The 20,953-nt window shown below is 40.5% G+C and overlaps 1 protein-coding gene across 4 annotated transcripts in view; it reads right to left on the minus strand.

Moving 5' to 3' along the window:
• The window catches only part of TBXAS1 (thromboxane A synthase 1), a 324,636-nt gene that overhangs the window by 241,283 nt on the left and 62,400 nt on the right, over positions 1–20,953 (minus strand). For all 4 annotated transcript variants that reach the window (XM_070756310.1, XM_070756309.1, XM_070756307.1 and 1 more), the window contains one exon: positions 3,203–3,296. In XM_070756310.1, the coding sequence (XP_070612411.1) occupies positions 3,203–3,296 (94 nt within the window). The remainder of the gene's footprint in view (positions 1–3,202; positions 3,297–20,953) is intronic.

Consider the following 20,953-nt stretch of genomic DNA (forward strand, 5'->3'; position numbering starts at 1 on the left):
GAATCAATGTAAAAGCAAATAATGTGTGCAAATCCATTAGGAAATAAATAAAAGCTCGGAATTTGGGTGGGAGGAGGAGGAGGAAGAGGAGGAGGACAGTTGCTGCTGGAGGAAGAAGGTGAGGTGAGAGGAATTTTTAAAAATCCAAAACTTTTTTTTTTTTTTTTTTAAAGAGGGACTCTCAGGCAGCACCCAGAGAAAGGAAAATGCTCTGTTCGCTCTGGGCTGCCCAGAGTGAACGGAGCATTTCATTTCTTTGTTCACTCTGAACTGTCAAAGCCTCCTTAAACGCCACCAAAAGGCTCCTCTGGCAGCCCAGAAAAGCCCGAGATGGCCGGGATTAAAGGGGGAATGGCAAGAAAGTGCCCGGGCCATTGTGCTGCTCTCAAATTTCCTGGGAAATTTTTCTGGGCTCGGGTTCTTAAGTAGAAAATGGTTCTTAAGTAGAGGCAAAAAAATATTGTACATTGTGTAGTGGACAAAATAAATAAATAAAATAAATAAAATAAAATAAATAGCTAGGGGTGGGAGAGGACAGCGTCTCTCATTTAAGGGGTGGTGTTGAATTTGGGGCCCCTCTGAATTGTAAAGCTGAGGAGCTATTCCACTGACATAGAACGGCATTGCTCACCTGATTTGCAAGCATCTTCCCCAAATTCTAAATGTAAACAAACCACTTCATCTGTTTTTGCCTACTTTTGATTAGCACTTGTGTAAAATTAACTGCCGAGGAAGCTTTAAGCAATACTATTTAGATGTTAAGGCTGGTGGCAGGGTTGAGGAGAGAGGCTGTACATATTCCCGTTCCTTATCTCTCTGTGTATAAAAGTTTAAATAGAACCTATGTACGTATATCTTTACATGGGTTGAGCCGTTTTGCACAACTCCAACAAATGAAATACATTAGCCTGAACAGGATCCATTTATTTCAGCTGTATGTTTGAGACACAGAATTAGTGTCTTGGTGTGAATTAATGGAGCATGAATAAGAATGGATATAAAGCACCATCACCAAATAAGCACAAGAGAATTGATGCTAAGAGAAATAAAAGGGAAGATAGGGAAGCAGATACCTCGTTGAAATATCTCTCCCTGTTAAAGCCATTGGAAGAACAGATTATAGATATGCACCTCTACAATTCAGAAATTAGAATAACCTCATTGAAATTCTGATGTTCCAGCAGGTTTTTCAGTCTGGATTACAGTGGTACCTCTACCTAAGAGCGCCTCTACTTACGAACTTTTCTAGGTAAGAACCGGGTGTTCAAGGGTTTTTTTGCCTCTTCTCAAGAACCATTTTCCTCTTACAAACCCAAGCCTCCAAAACTGTAACAGGATAAGGCAGGGAGAAGCCTCTGTGGGGCCTCTCTGGGAATCTCCTAGGAGGAAACGGGGCTGGAAAAGGCAGGGAGAAGCCTCTGTGGGGCCTCTCTAGGAATCTCCTGAGAGGAAACATGGCCTCCACCCTCCCTGTGGTTTCCCCAATCGCACACATTATTTCCTATGGGAAAAATTGCTTCTTCTTACAAAGTTTTCTACTTAAGAACCTGGTCACAGAACAAATTAAGTTCGTAAATAGTGGTACCACTGTATTGTGATACTTGTATGTACTCAATGTAAACTATAAGGTAGGATAAATAGGGTTTCCTTAGTAATGTCTAAACTCATTCATTTATTCATTCAATCATTTATTATTACATTTCTGTACTATCTGGGGGGTGGATAAAAATGTTTTTAAATATGTAAGATGAGACAAGAAATTAAAATTACTTAAAAAGCAAAGGGAGGGATTTCAGGGGACTAAGCAGCCCCAGGGCTCCATGCTTTATTGGGCTCCTCATGTGAGGCCAAAGAGCCATATCTTAACTCTGTTTTAAAAGTCCAGCCTAGGACTATTATCACCTGAGCGCTTTCTATCGCTGCTTCTTTTATTTCTATAAATTCTCCCATCTTGTTCCTTTTAACTAACACTGTCATTTCCTTTGTAATTGTCCATTGTATATTTAATATCCTATTAGTGTCCTCTTGCACTTCTTTCCAAAAGTTCTGCACTACCAGACATTCCCAAAAATCCCAGTTGGAATCCCAGTTAGAGTTCTTTAATTTACAGGGAATGCAATGTGTCTTTCATGGCAGTGTTTTTCAACCAGTGTGCCGTGGCACACTAGTGTGTCGCGAGACATGGTCAGGTGTGCCGCGAAGCTGAGAAAGAGAGAGAAAGAGAGAGAGAGAAAGAAAGAAAGAAAGAGAGAAAGAAAGCAAGAGAGAGAGAGAAAGAAAGCAAGAGAGAGAAAGAGAGGCAGGAAAGGAGGCAGAGATAGAAAGAGCAAAAAAGAGAGGAAGGAAGGAAGAAAGAAAGAGGGATGGACAGAGAGGGGAAGGAAGGAAGAGATAGAAAGAGGGAGAGAAATAGAGCAAAAGGGAGGAAGAGAGATAATTTTCTGTCTAAACTTTTTGTAGCCCCCCCACTCCCCGCCCGCTCAATGTGCCCCATAATTTTGTATATGTAAAAAATGTGCCGCAGCTCAAAAAAGGTTGAAAATCACTGTTTCATGGAACGTGCCGAGGGGACAAAGATGTCCAATTTGCTATCAACATCTTTTTGTAGGTGAGGTCTCCAGAACTGGACACAGTATTCCAAATGTGGTCTCACCAGCGCTCTATGCAGCGGGATCACAATCTCCCTCTTCCTGCTTGTTATACCTCTAGCTATGCAGCCAAGCATTCTACTTGCTTTCCCTACTGCCTGACTGCACTGTTCACCCATTTTGAGACTGTTTACAAGTATTTGCAATGCAAATGTTTAAATATATTCATTTTGCATATTTGAACTAGATGGTTTATTTTACTGTGTAGCTCTTGAGAATTCACTTCTGGCCAAAAAGACTGGAAACCAGCCAAAAAGATTATAAACCAGGAAAAAACATGGTCACATGACTGCAGAGGGCTGCAACCAGCCATAAAAGTGACCTGGTTTCCATGATCAGAAAGTGGCCAGGTGACCATGGATATGTATTGCAATCATTGGAATTCCATAATAGATTATAAGTAGCTTTTGGGGAGGGGGGGAGAGAAGAGGTGAATTCCTCCCAGTTCACACCGGTTATATAGAACCGGAAGCAAATCGCTGGTGACGTCATGGAGCCGGTTCTGTCGGTGCTGATCCATGGATACCGCATCTATAATTCAAAACATTTCTTACCTTATGAAAATATAGCAGATTTCCAATAAAAGGCAAAGGTGGAGGATAACGGACTCCCACTTTATCCAGCCTAGAGAACGAAGAGGTGGTGTGCCTGGATTTAAAAAAAAAAAAAGGGAAAAAGTTTTCACAAGGTTTTCAGAGTTGGAGAATAAGGCTCAGAATTCAGGGGAGAGGATAGCTGTGAAGTCCAAATGGCACAGTAATCATAAGAAATTCCCACAGCCTAGAAGATGGGATAGGAACTTTTCGTTCCATTTTTATTCTCTAATTTGTTATCGCTTTGCTTCCAAAAAGTTGTTGTTGTTGTTGTTGTTGTTATTATTATTATTATTATTATTATTATTATTATTATTATTATTTATTAGATTTGTATGCCTCCCCTCCCCGCAGACTCGGGGCGGCTCACAGCAATGATAAAAACAATATACAGTAACAAATCTAATATTAAAGTTTAAAATAACAATTTTACATTAAAAAGCCTAAAAAACCCCAGTATATAAAAAAGCATACACGCAAACATATCATACATACAACTACATAGGCAAGGGGGGGGGAATGTCTCAGTTCCCCCATGCCTGACGACAGAGGTGGGTTTTAAGAAGTTTACGAAAGGCAAGGAGGGTGGGGGCAGTGCTGATCCCTGGGGGGAGCTGGTTCCAGAGGGTCGGGGCCGCCACAAAGAAGGCTCTTCCCCTGGGTCCCACCAGAGTTGTTGATTCAAGCTCTAGATCAGGGGTGTCAAATTCGATGGCATAATGTAACATAGTGGGGCTTTTTTCCCTTTCACTGAATTAGGTGTGGGCATGGCCAGCATGTGACTCATCCGGCCATGGTCCGGGAGTTTGATAGCCCTGCTCTAGATATATGAAATAAAATCAGATTCCCAGACTTCAGTAGTCTTAGATCTCGCCAATACAAATAATGTTCTAGGTCAGGGGTTGGCAAAGTTGGCTCTTCTATGACTTGTGGACTTCAACTCCCAGAATTCCTGAGCCAATCATGCCAGCTCATGAATTCTGGGAATTGAAGTCCACATGTCATAGAAGAGCCAACTTTGCCTATCCTGGTCTAGGTGGATACTTTCTATCATACAACATTATGAAATCCAACCCTATTAATCTTACTAGATCAGCCTTCATCCATCTGGTGTCTGCTGAATAATTCTGAGGATTGCCTTGGTGAACCGTGCAAGCTATAGAGTTATGGAAATGATCCTCTAACACAGCTGGAGAATGTGTTAGATGAACGTCATTTTATATGCCTTCAATACAACTCAACAAGATCTGATGTTTATTTATAGAATTGCTTGATGCTTTCCAACATTTCTAGCTATTGCTGGCAAAGACACCTCAGGAAACAGGGGGAATGGGGAAAATCCACTACTTTTTTCCCTTCATGGTATACAGTGATCCCCCGAGTTTCGCGCTCTCGAACATTGCTAATCGCTATATCGCGATTTTTCCACCCGGAAGTAAAAACACCATCTGCGCATGCGCGCCCCTTTTTTCTATGGCCACACATGCGTAGATGGTGGAGTTTGCGTTCCCCGGGCAGATCAGCTGCTGGGCGGCTTCCCTGGGTCTTCCCACTCTTGCTGGCGGGAGGGCGAGCGGCGGGCATCAGCGAGGAGCCGGGGTTTCCCCTTTGCGTGGGCGGCCAGTAAGACCCCAGCGCCGCTTCCCAGCTGAGTCCCGAAGCCAAACGCGGAAGTTTGCCTTTGCCGTCTGGCTTAAGGACTCAGCTGCTGCAAGCGAGCAGCCGGGCGGGCGGGCGAACGGGCAAGCGGCAAGCGATCTTGGGGTTTCCCCATTGCCTGGGCAACGGGGAAACCCCATCTTCGGCTCCTCGCTGCTGCCGCACTGCGGAGCAGATCAGCTGTTGGGCGGCCGAAGGGGTCTTCCCCGCCGCCCACACGCAAACTCCACCATCTGCGCATGTGCGGCCATGGAAAACAGGACGCGCATGCGCAGATGGTGTTTTTACTTCCGTGCCGCTACATCGCGAATTTACGATTATCGCAAGGGGTCTTGGAACGGAACCCTCGCGATAATCGGGGGATCACTAATAGGAAATTCTGCTTTATACAACATAACATTTTTCTTGGTACCATTAAAGCAGAGACAGGCAATCTTGCGGGAGAACATGAGCTATTCTGTGAGAAGACACCACAACAAAAATCCTGCAGTGAGCAAAGAGGTGAATTACAGTAAAAATGGGATTTCAACGATAGTTTGATTTGATTGATTTGATTTATTGGATTTGTATGCCGCCCCTCTCCGGAGACTCGGGGCGGCTAACAGCAATAATAGAACAGTATACACAGTAATCCAATTATAAAAACAATTAAAAACCCATTAAAGTAAAAAACAAACATACATTCAGACATACCATGCATAAAATTGTAAAGGCCTAGGGGGAAAGAGTGTCTCAGTCCCCCCATGCCTGACGGCAGAGGTGGGTTTTAAGTAGTTTACGAAAGGCAAGGAGGGTGGGGGCAATTCTAATCTCTGGGGGGAGTTGGTTCCAGAGGGTCGGGGCCACCACAGAGAAGGCTCTTCCCCTGGGTCGTGCCAAGCGGCATTGTTTAGTTGACGGGACCCGGAGAAGACCCACTCTGTGGGACCTAACTGGTCGCTGGGATTCGTGCAGCAGAAGGTGGTCCCTGAGATAGTCTGGTCCGGTGCCATGAATGGCTTTATAGGTCATAACCAACACTTTGAATTGTGACCGGAAACTGATCGGCAACCAATGCAGACTGCGGAGTGTTGGTGTGACATGGGCATATTTAGGGAAGCCCATGATTGCTCTCGCAGCTGCATTCTGCACGATCTGAAGTTTCCAAACACTTTTCAAAGGTAGCCCCATGTAGAGAGTGTTACAGTAGTCGAGCCTCGAGGTGATGAGGGCATGAGTGACTGTGAGCAGTGACTCACGGTCCAAATAGGGTCGCAACTGGTGCACCAGGCGAACCTGGGCGAACGCCCCCCTCGCCACAGCTGAAAGATGTTTCTCTAATGTGAGCTGTGGATCGAGGAGGACGCCCAAGTTGCGGACCCTCTCTGAGGGGGTCAATGATTCTCCCCCCAGGGTAATGGACGGACAGAGTCCTTGGGAGGCAAGACCCACAGCCACTCCGTTTTGTCTGGGTTGAGTTTGAGTTTGTTGACACCCATCCAGGCCCCAACAGCCCCCAGGCACCGGCACATCACTTCCACTGCTTCGTTTACTGGACTAGTTCCTTATGGTTTCTTTCTTTCTTTCTTTCTTTCTTTCTTTCTTTCTTTCTTTCTTTCTTTTTTATAAAGGATATACTTTATTGTGGGAGGAGATAGTTAGGCCTAAAAGAAAGCTGGCATATCTTTTAATATTTGACTTTTTTCTGTCCTCCACCTCTGAAGAAAAAAATACCCCACCCTTCCTTTTGTCAAAGGCAGAATTTCTGGGTGTTCACGATCACAACAAAGAAGGCCAAAAAATGGATTGACATTTCTTACAAATACTTTCACAAAATTATTTTTCTTCCACTTTGTGAGAAAGCAGAAGCAAGCATATAGAAAGTTAGCACCCACCCTTCTCTTAGAAGAATGAAATATTTAGGGAAATATTAAAAAGGCAGAATATTATATTTCCGTGGATGAGAAATGGAGAAACATGTTTTTTAGAGGGAGAATGTAGTCCCTACCTTTTCTTAATAGCCCAAAGCAGATGTCAGCACTTAAGAAATAGAGATAGACAGCTCTATTCATAAGCAAATACCCTCACCCAAGATCCAAAACAGGAAAAATCCATTAAGCACAATAGGAATTGCCCAAAACCCTTTAAGAACAGCCCCTTCACTGCATCACCCTCAGAAACCTCAACCAAACTTAGCTCAGACAAACACCTAGGCCAGTGATGGTGAACCTATGATGAACCATCATTTATAAACAGTGGTTCATGTAACATGCAAAACCATAGGCAAACATGCAACGTTATGACAGTGTGACCAAATGGCCTTATTTGGCAAAATGGAAGATATTATATAATGCAAGAAGGAAAATGTAGCAAGTCTACTACTATTTTATTTAATTTTATTTTGACAAAAAAGGGGCAGATAAATATTTTAAAAATATAATATTTGGGCAAACTGAAACAACCCCCCCCCCCCCGCCATGTAATTTGTACATAAAAGGAGGGCTTTTCTAATGGTCTGTCTTAAAAGACGTTACATGCATCCTATTTTTTTGGGGGGGGGAATAGAAATTTTACAAAAAAATAACAATATGGTGCAAGTTGCAATGCTGAAATAGACTAACTTTAAGTTGATTTGATATCTCTAAGTCCAGATATCACAGCCCAATTCCCCAAACAAAATCTCCTAATTACATGCGCAGAAAGATCATAACATACAATTTTTCCTTGATGAATTCTGGATATATACTGTATTTTCTCTTGCTTTGTATGCCCTTGACTCAGGCAGAAGCACAGAAAATTCATTATGCTTTTGAAATGTGATTTTTTTTAAAAAAAACGTTTCAATGCAATTTCAACTAAGCAGCAGAAAATTTCATAACACTTTTTCATCATATAATTACATGTCTTAATTATATAATTTGATGTCTTAATTGCATAATTAAAAGGACATGATGTTTCAGCTTAATTAGACATCTTAATTATTATGCAAGATCATATGCTAGCATTGCGATCCCCTTTGCAAATGAAGAACAAGTACTTGTAGATATAACTTCAGCCATTTTGAGACATCAATAGGATGAATGAATTTTGATCTGAATACATTGAGACACATGAGAAGCAGAGGGAAGCATCTGCCCTATTGTACCATTAATATTATTTGCATTAAAAGGAGGTAAGATGAGCCATTAACACTTCCACCTTTTAGAAACAGCACAGATGTATCCCTTGTTAATTATTTGAGATATGGTTACAGTCTCAATAAAACTATCCAACTTCTCAAAGATTCATAAGAGAATTGTGCTCGTATGTTGTCTGTCACACACTCAAGCACCCAGCTCTTTGGTACTCCATATGCTCACCATTTCACAGTTGACAAGTCAGTATACATGAATCTGTTTTATATACTGGGCAAAAAAAGGTGATACAAGTTATAATAGGGAATAACAATGTGCAGTGTGCAAGAACAGAATGGCTCAGACTGATAAAATCTAAACAAAGAGAAATAAAGACTTCTGGAAATTGCAATTGGGTAAATTGTATATGGGTAGTCTTTGACTTTCGGTCACAATTGAGGCTAAAATTTCTGTTGCTAAGTGTGATATTTCTTAAGAGAATTTTGCCCATTTTATAGAAACATAGAAGACTGACGGCAGAAAAAGACCTCATGGTCCATCTACTATTTCCTGTATTTTATCTTACAATGGACATATGTTTATCCCAGGCATGTTTAAATTCAGTTACTGTGGATTTACCAACCACGTCTGCTGGAAGTTTGTTCCAAGGATCTACTACTCTTTCAGTAAAATAATATTTTCTCATGTTGCCTTTGATCTTTCCCCCAACTAACTTCAGATTGTGTCCCCTTGTTCTTGTGTTCACTTTCCTATTAAAAACACTTCCCTCCTGAGCCTTATTTAACCCTTTAACATATTTAAATGTTTCGATCATGTCCCCCCTTTTCCTTCTGTCCTCCAGACTATACAGATTGAGTTCATTAAGTCTTTCCTGATACGTTTTATGCTTAAGACCTCCCACCATTCTTGTAGCCCGTCTTTGGACCCGTTCAATTTTGTCAATATCTTTTTGTAGGTGAGGTCTTGGCAGGGAATCACTGCATTTGTTAAATTACTGTATTTTTCGGAGTATAAGACGCACCAGAGTATAAGACGCACCTTAGTTTTGGGGGAAGAAAAGAGAAAAAAGAATCTGCTTACCAGGTATTCATCTGGTTAGCGTCCTTAGTTAAAAAAAAACTTTATTCGGAGAGAGTAACAATGAAAGAGCTTGCAAGTCAGTAAGAGCTGGGAACATCATTAGCACCTGGAAGTAGAGCAACGGAAAATAACCTGCAAAGACTTAGGGCTTGGAAAACATTCTTCGCAGAGAGTAACAATGAAAGAGCTTGCAAACTGGTAAAATGTTGTGGTTGGCTCTGGCCCAGCTCCTGCCCCAGGGAATGTGGAGGTGGATGCAGGGGAAACGTCAACATGTCCTAGGTCTGTTTTGTTGCCGGCAGAGTCTGGGAGTGCAGTTTCCTTGGACGAAGAAGGTGGGGGTGACTTGGAAGAGGGGGGCTTGGCACACAGCCCAGGAAGCCAATCACCATTATCTTCTGTCGATTCGGATGACGAAGTGTTAGACCCACGCAGGCGCAGACTTATGCATCAAAGACACCAATTGAGGAAATATTACAGGAGATAAGAGAGGCCACCTGTGTTTGGGTGGGGATCCAGTAATTAGAGCTGCTGCTATAAATAGCAGCGTGCTAGTTTGGCCGTTGTGGAAGATTATCTGATCGCAGTTCTTCAGGATCATGCCTTGCTGTGTCTGAACTTCGTTTGTGGATTTTTCACGCCTTTGACACTAAAGCAGAGTAAAGTGTGTATGTGTTTCACTTGTGGGAAGAAGGAGGGCTGTGACGTTTCTTCACAGCTACTAGCTAAGTACTTAAGGATTGATTAAGGGACTTGTACAGCCAACAAGGTTGTTTTGGGGAAAAGTGCTCTTTGAATACAAAAAGGGTGCTTTGTTTCTTTTGAATTTTGTGATAAAGGACATTCTTTTGAATTTTCAAACGTGTGTGTGTCTGAAATTTGTACCCGTGAATTTTTGGGAGGCTTCTACCAGAGAGCCCGACAGAACAGTAATAGCTGTAAACATTGTTAGCACCTGGTTAGGGCTGAAAAGAAACTTATCCGGAGCAATTGAGAGCAATGAAAAAAACTCTGCAAAGACTTAGGGCTTGGAAAACATTATTTGCAAAGACAAACAATGAAAGAGTCTGCAAGGTAAGAGCTGGGAAGATCATTAGCAACTAGTTAGGGATGGGGGGGGAAAGCTACATTCAGAGTATAAGTCGCACCCAAATTATCAGCCTCTTTTAGGGAGGAAAAAGATGTGTCTTATACTCCGAAAAATATGGTAGTTGTTGTGAAGTGAATCTGGTTTTCCATTGACTTTGCTTGTCAAAAGGTCACAAAAGGTGTTCATGTGATCCCAGGATATTACAATGGTCATAAATGTGGGTCAATACCTAAGCATCTAAATTTTAATCATGTGACCATGGAAATAGGATGCCACCACAACTGTCATAGGTTTGAACAACAGTCATAAGTCATTTTTTCAGAACGGTTGTAACTTATATATTTTTTTGTGGGACCATATTGTTAACTTTTGACATGAGGGTTTCAAGAGGTCCACTGAAGTCAATGATTCATAATAAACAAGTCTTTTTCCAGGAACTTGTAATTTAGATATATATTGCATAGAGCCGAGGTGGCGCAGCAGGTAGAGTGCAGTACTGCAGGCCACTAAAGCTGACTGCTAGATCTGCAGGTCAGCAGTTCAAATCTCATCACCGGCTCAAGGTTGACTCAGCCTTCCATCCTTACGAGGTGGGTAAAATGAGGACCCAGATTGTGGGGGCAATATGCTGGCTCTGTTAAAAGTGCTATTGCTAACATGTTGTAAGCCGTCCTGGATCTAAAAGGGCGACATTAAAAAAAAATCAGGAAAAAAATCAAATAACTATTGCTCAAAAAAATAAAGGGAACACTCAAACAACACATCCTGGATCTGAATGAATGAAATAGTCTCATTGAATACTTTGCTCTGTACAAAGTTGAATGTGCACAACAGCATGTGAAATTGATTGTCAATCAGTATTGCTTCCTAAGCGAACAGTTTGATTTCACCGAAGTTTGATTTACTTGGAGTTATATTGTGTTGTTTAAGTGCTCCCTTTATTTATTTTTTTGAGCAGTGTATATTTAGCAGATATCAGCTAATGCAGGATCAAAATAAGTACAATTTGTTCAAGGGAAAAGGATTTTACAAACATATTTCAAATTAGGAATTATGCAAAATGAGCAACTTCGAGCTAACTTCCAACTATTTTTCTTCGGTAACATCAATTTGATTTTTAAAATATGCAGCTTATTGGAGAATAGCAATTTCTGGAAGCCAGCCACTGTTTTTAACTCTGAAGACATAATTCTGCATCTTCTCCAACAACACCATTTATGTTATCTGTAAAGTAAGAGCTTTCTCTAACTTGGCTGCTCCAGATTTACACCAGCCCTGTTCTCTCTCACACTAAACAACTGACAGAACATGACATGTAAACTGCTTATCTAAAACGTGATTGAGAATGCCAGAATCCATTGCTATTGCTTCCTCATTTTGGGTCCATATTTAAACACAGCTCAGCTTTACATCAACCTGACAATGTGGAAAAAAAGCTATTCTGGCATTTCTCAAAACAAAACAAAAAAAGACATAAGCTTAAGTCTCTATGATGCTTAGCATGAATCTGTTTCATGTTTCTTTGGAAAATTTCGGGGATGTTTTCTACGAAGAACGCCAAAGGCTAGAAGAACAAAATGCCACCCAGTTTGACCCCTGCAGATGCTTACCTATTTCAGATACCTTCTCATATTTTGTGTCTGTTTTATTAGGGAAGGAGACACTTTGGCTAATCTATCAGTTTACTGTGTTTGCCGCAGGTCATAATAACAAATAATGTGCTTCAATACTGTTGTGGTTAGCTCTGGCCCAGCTCCTGCCCCAAGGACTGTGGATGTGGGGAAGACATCCACATGCTGCAGGCCTGTTTTGCCCCCAGTGGAATCTGCTGATGAAGGCTCCTCTGACCAAGAAGACATGAGTGACAGGGAGGAGGAGAGTGTGGCAGACAGCTTAGAAGGAGATCAATTATCTAGCTCCTCCATGGATTCAGAACAAGAGTTAATGATACAGCCACGCATGCGGAGAGCGATGCATAGGCAACAACAACTGAGAGATTATTATCAAAGAAAATGAGGCCACCTGTGGTTGGGTAGGGCTGTGGTCATTAGTGAGGCTGCTATAAATAGCAGCCTGTGGGTTTGGCCATTGTGGAGGATTATCTGATCATTGTGTTTCCTGACTGGTTTACTGACTTTGACCTTTTGTGTGCTGATTTTTCCCCACTTTGAAACTAAACCAGAGCAAAGTATGTTTCACTTTGTGAAAGAAGAAGGACTGTGAATTGCCTCACAGCTGCAAGCTAAGTATCCCAGGACTGATAAGGGACTTGTATAAATTACCAGTTTGTTTGGAGACGAGTGCTCTTTGCTATACCAAAAGAGGGCTTAGTTTAAGTGAATTTTCATTATAAAGAACATTGTTTTGAATTTTTAAACGTGTGTGTGTCTGAAATTTGTACCTGTGAATTTTTGGGAGGATTCTACCAGAGAGCCCAACAGAACAAATACTATCCTGCTTGATACTGCAGGAGTCTCTGGAACACTTTGGGGAAATTTGTGGTCATTGTCTATCTCGACTACAGTCCATGGAGACATACATTTATAGCAGTGAAGGGCTAGCAAAATTTTTACAACCACACTGTGGGCTTGGCTTATTTTATAGGTGTGGCTTGATGGTCATGTGACTGAGCAGGAGTGGCTTGCCGGTCATGTGACAGGTGGGAGTGGCTTGACAATCATGTGACTTGACCAAGGATTTTCCAAGAACCTCAAAACAATACCCATATCAATAGACTCAAAACAAGCAGGTCATCGAATTCACCCACATCCTAGAAGTGAGCAGCTATAGAACAGTGAAAAGACAGAAACATCTCTCTTAGAATTTTGAAAGGACATTTTGAGCATTGTCATAAAGGTGCCTTCATGATTAAAATGGCCACTCACAAAATAACCACTTACTCAAAGACAACAATCTAAAACGTTCCTTGCTACTTTCACAGCCTAAGTGAACATCCCAAAATGCTCCATTCCACATAACAGTCCTGCCGACTACCAAACAAAATCAAGGTTTCTGGCAAAACACTAGGTTTCAAGCAATTATTCATTTTATTTTCTAGAGTAGGGGTTCCCAAACTTTAAAACTTGTGAATTTCAACTCCCAGAATTCTACAGAAAATATTATAGCCATTCGGCAAGGAGGGGGAGGCAGAAACCCAGATCACATAGAATTTATTTATTTATTTGTTTGTTTCTTTGATTGATTGATTGATTGATTGTTTGTTTGATTGACCGATTGATTTTTATGCCGCCCTTCTCCTTAGACTCAAGGCGGCTTACAACATGTTAGCAATAGCACTTTTTAACAGAGTCAGCATATTGCCCCCACAATCCGGGTCCTCATTTTACCCACCTCGGAAAGATGGAAGGCTGAATCAACCTTGAGCCGGTGATGAGATTTGAACTGCTGACCTGCAGATCTACAGTCAGCTTCAGTGGTCTTCAGTACAGCACTCTACTTGCTGTGCCAACCCGGCCCAGGTTAATTAATTCCAGATCTTATCTCCTTACACTTTTCCTAGACACTTTTGTTTGTAGCAGAATTGCCGGCTTTGGGGTATTTTAACGCTTTCGGGAAGAACCCAGAGGCTGCCCAAAGAAGATGCCCTGCATTTTCTTTCACCATCTTTCGGGGCAAATTGGGTGTTCTGGGGTGGAGCTCCATTTTCGCTACACCACTGCACACACAGCCATCTGGGCAGTAGCCCACCCCTGATTTGTAGTTACCCAGCAGGTAAGATTGCAGTGGGGAACTGGATATTCTGATGTTCCTCACCTCTGATGTTTCTTTCTATGTTTCTGTCTCAGTAGGCTCAAGGTTGACTCAGCCTTCCATCCTTCCAGGATCAATCAAATGAGGACCCAGATTGTTGGGAGCAATATGCTTACTCTCTGTAAAAGGGCTTAGAGAGGGCTGCAAAGCACTGTGAAGCGGTATATAAGTCTAAACGCTAAATGCTAAATTCTCCAAATACAAATCAGAGTAAAGGTTTACTTTTTAAAAGTCCTCAGAGAGGGGTGGCATACAAATCCAATAAATGAATGAATGAATGAATGAATGAATGAATGAATGAATGAATAAATAAATAAATAAATAAATAAATAAATAAATAAATAAAACACCTTTTGCAAAGCTTATAAGAGGATGAAGTTTGAAAATGTTCTACCTCGCTCTGCAGGGCACCCCACAATTTTTCGCTCAGTCTTCCACAAAGGTTACTGCTAAATTTAGTTTTCCTAATCAATCACAGTTTCCTTTCTTCAGAAAAGACTGATCCCTTGCATCCTTTTAATGTCTTGTTTTTCTTCCCACAGCCCTAAAACTCTTGTTATAATGGGGGGGGGGGGGAATCAGGAATTGCCATCAAGGGAGAAGTCACCGGAAACATATTAGTCAAAATGTTTTCCTCAAATATAGCAGATAAAAAGAGGTTTGCATATTTTATTTTCCAGTTATATGGCTGCTGGCATATTGGCAAGTAGAAGGCTGAGCCATCTCGCACTTGCGCACACCTGGTTCACGGGAGAGAACAACAAACAGGAGAGATGAGTCAGTGGTGCTTATGAAACACACATTCGTCATCTGACGCTGCTATTGTGCCCATTGTTTTGTTAGCAAGCTGCAGCTGGTGATGATAAACCAGTACAAAGGGTGAGGGTGTGTGTTTGGCTCAGCTCCCTAAGATTGCAGCTCGGTTAGATTACCAGGGTAGAAGATCAAATCTATCCCGACAGACTGTTGATCTGGTTAAAGAAGAGTACTGTAATTGGCAAATGGCAACGATTGATAAGCAAGACTTAACTTTTCATTTATTCTATGCACATCATAATACCGAAATTAAACCATTTACAACTACGTCACCATCGAACTGATCTAACCATAGTTCACAAAATCATATACCAAAATGTCTTTACTTATTTTATTTATTTATTTGTTTGTTTTGTCAAGTACATATTATAATAATAATAACAACAACAATAATAATAATAATAATAATAATAATAATAATAATAATAATTTATTAGATTTGTATGCCTCCCCTTTCCGAAGACTCCTTATTGGAGATATGTAAAGATAATATTAATAATGAATAATAATATTCATAAACATGATACTAGTAAAAAATAAAAAGAAACAATAGATATAATAATATTCATATGCATGGTGCTAGTAAAAAATAAAAGAAACATTAGGACATGGGACGGAAGGCACGCTGGGGACTTATGCACGACCCTTACTGACCTCTTAGGAATCGGTAGAGGTCAACAATAGATAGTCTAAGGGTAAAGTTTTGGGGGTTAGGAGATGACTACATGTGAAGTGGTATATAAGTCTAAGTGCTGTTTCTTTCTTTCTTTCTTTCTTTCTTTCATTCATTCTTTCTTTCTTTCTTTGTCTTGTATGCTGCCCCTCTCCGTGGACTCGGGGCGGCTAAATAGCAAGAATTTTAGACAAATGCTGTCCAGTTTCTTCTTAAAAGCCTCCAGCATTGGGTACACTCCATTGGAGCACAGCAGTGCTATCTTCCTTCCAACCAATCAACAAGATCTGTAGGGTCTAAAAAGTACCTTTATTGCCCTCTGCAACATAGACTTTTGGGTTAATATATTGCTTTTAGTGGACTAATTAGCAGTTATATGTAAATGAATAAAAGTTTTTACCTAACGCTCTATTCCTTAAAGCCAAAGAATATAAGCACAAAATGTACTTAACATAATGCATTACAAAAGTTTCACTCTATAAAAATGTCCAACCGACCCAGATGAAGCAATCGAGATAATCTGCAGAGGACACTTGCACAAACTATATTTATCCAGGTTTAAGAATGAACCCCTTCAGGCTACTAAGTCAGTGGTACAGCAATGACCGCTGAAATCCTTCCAGTCTACAGATCCACTGGATGAACAAGTGTCCAAGCTTTCACGCTTGGATTAAATGTAGCCTCTCCTACAATGCTGAAACCGAGATTTGAAGAGCTTTACACGTGAACTGGAGAACTTGCCTCTGAAAGGCATCCGGTGATATGTTTCGCCTCTCTCTCATTTTACATCATTTTTCAAGTTTAAATACCACACGCTTTTGAAAGACTTCTCAGTTGCCCTAATACCCTTTTGCATAATTTTCTTTTTAAATTAATCCGTGCAGTCTTGAATAAGGGAACAGAGTTTTCTCCGTGATCTCAAATCAGATTAATAGAGGCTCTGTTCTTATAAGGAGCGGATGAGAAGAGGGCTTGAGTCATACATAGGTAATTAACTGAATACCTCTTTTTGGAGAGTCGATCTATTACAGTGCCAGGTGGCAGGCAACCTTTAAATTCCACACAGCTCAGAATATTTTTGTCAGTCCATAACAGAGATTAGTTAATAAACTGCATAGCAAAAGAGCAAACAATGTGTCGATTGTGCGCGGTCAAGATTCCAACTTTATAGCCAGGAAGATCTTTTACGCCAGATTTGACTTTTTTGAGAGGCTTTCATCCTAAATTAGAGATGTCTTTCTATTAGGCATTATTAGTAATTTGTATGAGGAAAAATGTTAAATATTTGATGTTACACATCATGATGGCTGCAAGAATAGCTTACGCGGTGAAGGGCTGCCAAATTTTTTACTAGCACACTGTGGGTGTGGCTTATGCAGGACGCCCTGCATTTTCTTTCAACATCTTTCAGCGCAAATTATTATTATTATTATTATTATTATTATTATTATTATTATTAATTGGATTTGTATGCCGCCCCTCTCCGCAGACTCGGGGCGGCTAACAACAGCAGCAAAACAGTATAACAAAATCCAATACTAAAAAACAGTTAAAAACCAATTATATAAAAACCAATCATACATACAGACATACCATACATAAAATTGTAAAGGCCTAGGGGGAAAGTGTATCTTAGTTCCCCCATGCCTGGTGGCAGAGGTGGGTTTTAAACAGCTTACAAAAGGCAAGGAGGGTGGGGGCAATTCTAATCTCTGGGGGGAGTTGGTTCCAGAGGGTCGGGGCCGCCACAGAGAAGGCTCTTCCTCTGGGTCCCGCCAAGCAACATTGTTTGGTTGACGGGACCCAGAGAAGACCCACTCTGTGGGACCTAACTGGTCGCTGGGATTCGTGCAGCAGAAGGCGGTCCCTGAGGTAATCTGGTCCGGTACCATGAAGGGCTTTATAGGTCATAACCAACACTTTGAATTGTGACCGGAAACTGATTGGCAACCAATGCAGACTGCGGAGTGTTGGAGTAACATGGGCATATTTGGGAAAGCCCATGATTGCTCTCGCAGCTGCATTCTGCACGATCTGAAGTTTCCGAACATTTTTCAAAGGTAGCCCCATGTAGAGAGCATTACAGTAGTCGAGCCTCGAGGTGATAAGGGCATGAGTGACTGTGAGTAGTGACTCCCAGTCCAAATAGGGTCGCAACTTGTGCACCAGGTGAACCTGGGCAAACGCCCCCCCCTTGCCACAGCTGAAAGGTGTTTCTCTAATGTGAGCTGTGGATCGAGGAGGACGCCCAAGTTGCAAACCCTCTCTGAGGGGGTCAATGATTCTCCCCCCAGGGTAATGGACGGACAGATGGAATTGTCCTTCGGAGGCAGGACCCACAGCCACTCCGTCTTGTCTGGTTTGAGTTTGAGTTTGTTGACACCCATCCAGGCCCCAACAGCCTCCAGGCTCTGGCACATCACTTCCACTGCTTCGTGAATTGGATACTCTGGGATGGAGCTCCATTTTCAATGCATTCCCTCACCCACCCCCCGTCCGGGCACTAGCCCACCCCTGAGCCTATGCAAAAAATGGAAAAATCAGCAGATCCCCAGCCACAAGAAGATAATCTGGAAAATTCATGAATGTGCAGAAATGGACCATGGAACTGAGTGATCAAAAGGACTCAGATTACTATGCTGTTTGGATGAACTGGTACAAGAGGATACAAAAAAGAAATGCAAATTAACAATAAGTGTCATAAATGTACAAATGTAAAAATGAACACTATATCAATGTAATGTAATGTAAATATATTAACCCACCTGACGGTATTGGAAAGTATTATGTAAATATTAAAAATCAATAATAATATTAAAAAAGAGAGAGAGTTCAAAATTAAGGCCCGTGGTCCAGCTGGCTTAGATCTGGCCCATCAGCCCCCCCTGGAAATAGTGACAGACCCACCCACAATGCCTCTACCAGGAAAACTGGAAGTCCATTTTCGCTGGCAGTGGGTTGCAGGAGGCTGTCCCAGCCAAAAACGTAGCTTTGGGAAACTCATTTTCTCTGGGAGAACACTTGAGCCACAGGCTCTCCTGACACATGAGTGATGTCAAGCTGGCCACACCCACCCTGGCCACACCCACCCAAGACCCCAAGGTCAGACTCGACCCTGATGCTCAATGAAATCAAGTTTGACACCCCTGCCCTAAATAGTCCATTCTTGATTGAAAAGAACTTGCGCGGAAGACCTTCCCATCATAAGGTTACATCTAGGATACGGAAAGGGAATCCGAGACTATCAAACTTGACAAGTTAGGGGAAATGCTAAGAGTTTATTCATCTGAATTTTATGCCATATTTATTTACTTATTTGTTGGTGCTGTCTAAGCTTGGCGGTTTTCTTGCATGTGTTTCATTATGAATCACCATATGGTGTTACATATGAGGGTACAAAAAAGATTATAGTTATATATCATAAATATATTTCAGTTAAAGTTAAAAAAGTGAAAGTTAAGTTAAAATTAGTTTGATGTAATGCTTCAGGCACCAGAACTGAGAGAAAGTAATGCACCACATTTTTTTTCTTACAGTATGATATTCCCCCCACCCACCAAAATGTATGTAAATCATCAAAAACAACATAAAAATAGTTTAAGCAGACTAAGTTTAAACAGAATAAGTCTCCATAAAATAACATTAGATTAATCACAGTGTTTTAGAAAAGTTGTAATTACATACTTTGACTGAAGGAATTTATACATTCATAAACAAACAGAACAAATGCTGCATAATTCCACTTCTGGTGGCAATATACATTTAGTTACTAGTTTTAGTATAAACATTTTGAGGATACTAGAAAATTATTCATTTATTTATTTATATATTTTTATTATATTAGTTTTATTATTTTTTTATTTTGGTTATGGCTTCATTATCCATTTCCAACAAGTTTGCAAAATCATATGACATAAGAAACTCACTCAATTTCTGTTACAAAACTGCCATTGAAAATTAAGCACAGTGTATATTTATTTTGAACAGTGTGATTTAAAAATATAGGAAATGTCTTTCTCATAAATTAAACAGCAACAGACTTCTGAGAGTACTTTAATTGGAAACCATATTATTTACATTAACACTTATTCCTACATAAATATATTTTAATATATTTAATATATTATAACATTGATGTTAATGCTTCTAGGCTACGCTTTTAAAAAAATAATCTTGTGTCATTTTTTCATTATGTTATTTTTCAGTCCTAAAGTTTTGTTGATATATTGTTTGCTTAAATGAAAGCTTTTAAATCCATTCTTATCCATATTTATTCCAAAGATGTTGGTTTATTTTGTACTAATCATGTCCAAGGTTGTAGTCAATCCCAAGATCATCATCTTTTTCACAACTCAGTCTAAAAGAAGAACTGGAAGAATGGGCTAAATTCCTTTGGAAACAATTCACAATTTGTATGAATCAATACCTCAAAGAATTGAGGCTGTATTTGCCACAAAAGGTGGACCAACACCATATTAAAAGATATTTTGATGATTTTTCAAGGTGTTTCCATTTCTTTGTCCACCCCTTGTATTTATGCTTGTTGGAGCAAAACATACTTACTGTACAAGCAGCATCTCAAAATGTAGTCTGTTCATAAGTAGCATAATATAATATACAGTACTGTATATCTTATATAATCTATAAGTGTAGCTTAAGGCTTAGTTTTCTGTTGGTGAGCCAACTAAGGCATAGTCAATCAACCATGTTTATCTAAAAGCTTTATGTGTCTGCATGTGTGTCATTTACTGAGACCTAGATGAAGTCATGAAAGAAACTTGATGGGCATGAGGCATTTTATTGATTTGATTTGATTTGGACTCTCTCCAGCTCCTGAGCAACTCTGTGCCAGTTTGATCAGGTTTCTAGCTTGGTTAATATACTATGAGTATCTCCTCTATAACCTTCATCATGTATTTTACTATGTGTATATAGATATATACCCACTAAAACCCTGATTGTGTATTGGACTAACTAACTAACTAACTAACTAACTAACTAACTAACTAACTAACTAACTAACTAACTAACTAACCAACTAACTAAATAACTAACTAAATAACTAACTAAATAACTAAATAACTAAATAACTAAATAACTAACTAAATAACTAAATAAATAACTAAATAAATGAATGAATGAATGAATGAATGAATGAATGAATGAATGAATACGTACGTACGCAAGCAAGCAAGCAAGCAAGCAAGCAAGCAAGCAAGCAAGCAAGCAAGCAAGCAAGCAAGCAAGCAAGCAAGCAAGCAAGCAAGCAAGCAAGCAAGCAAGCAAGCAAGCAAGCAAGCACCAGGCTAGAAACTAGAAGATTGTGACTTCTAGTCCTGCCTTAGACATAAAAGCCAGGTGGGTGATTTTGAGGCAGGTATTCCCTCTCAGCCCAACCCATCTCACAATGTTGTTGTTGTGGGGAAAATAGGAGGAGAAAGGAAACAGAGGTTATATTCACCATCTTGAGTTATTTATAAAAACAACAAAGGTAGATGGAGATGTAACAC

The sequence above is a fragment of the Erythrolamprus reginae genome, chromosome 6 (genome assembly GCF_031021105.1).
Source record: "Erythrolamprus reginae isolate rEryReg1 chromosome 6, rEryReg1.hap1, whole genome shotgun sequence".
Taxonomy (NCBI): Eukaryota; Metazoa; Chordata; class Lepidosauria; order Squamata; family Dipsadidae; genus Erythrolamprus; species Erythrolamprus reginae.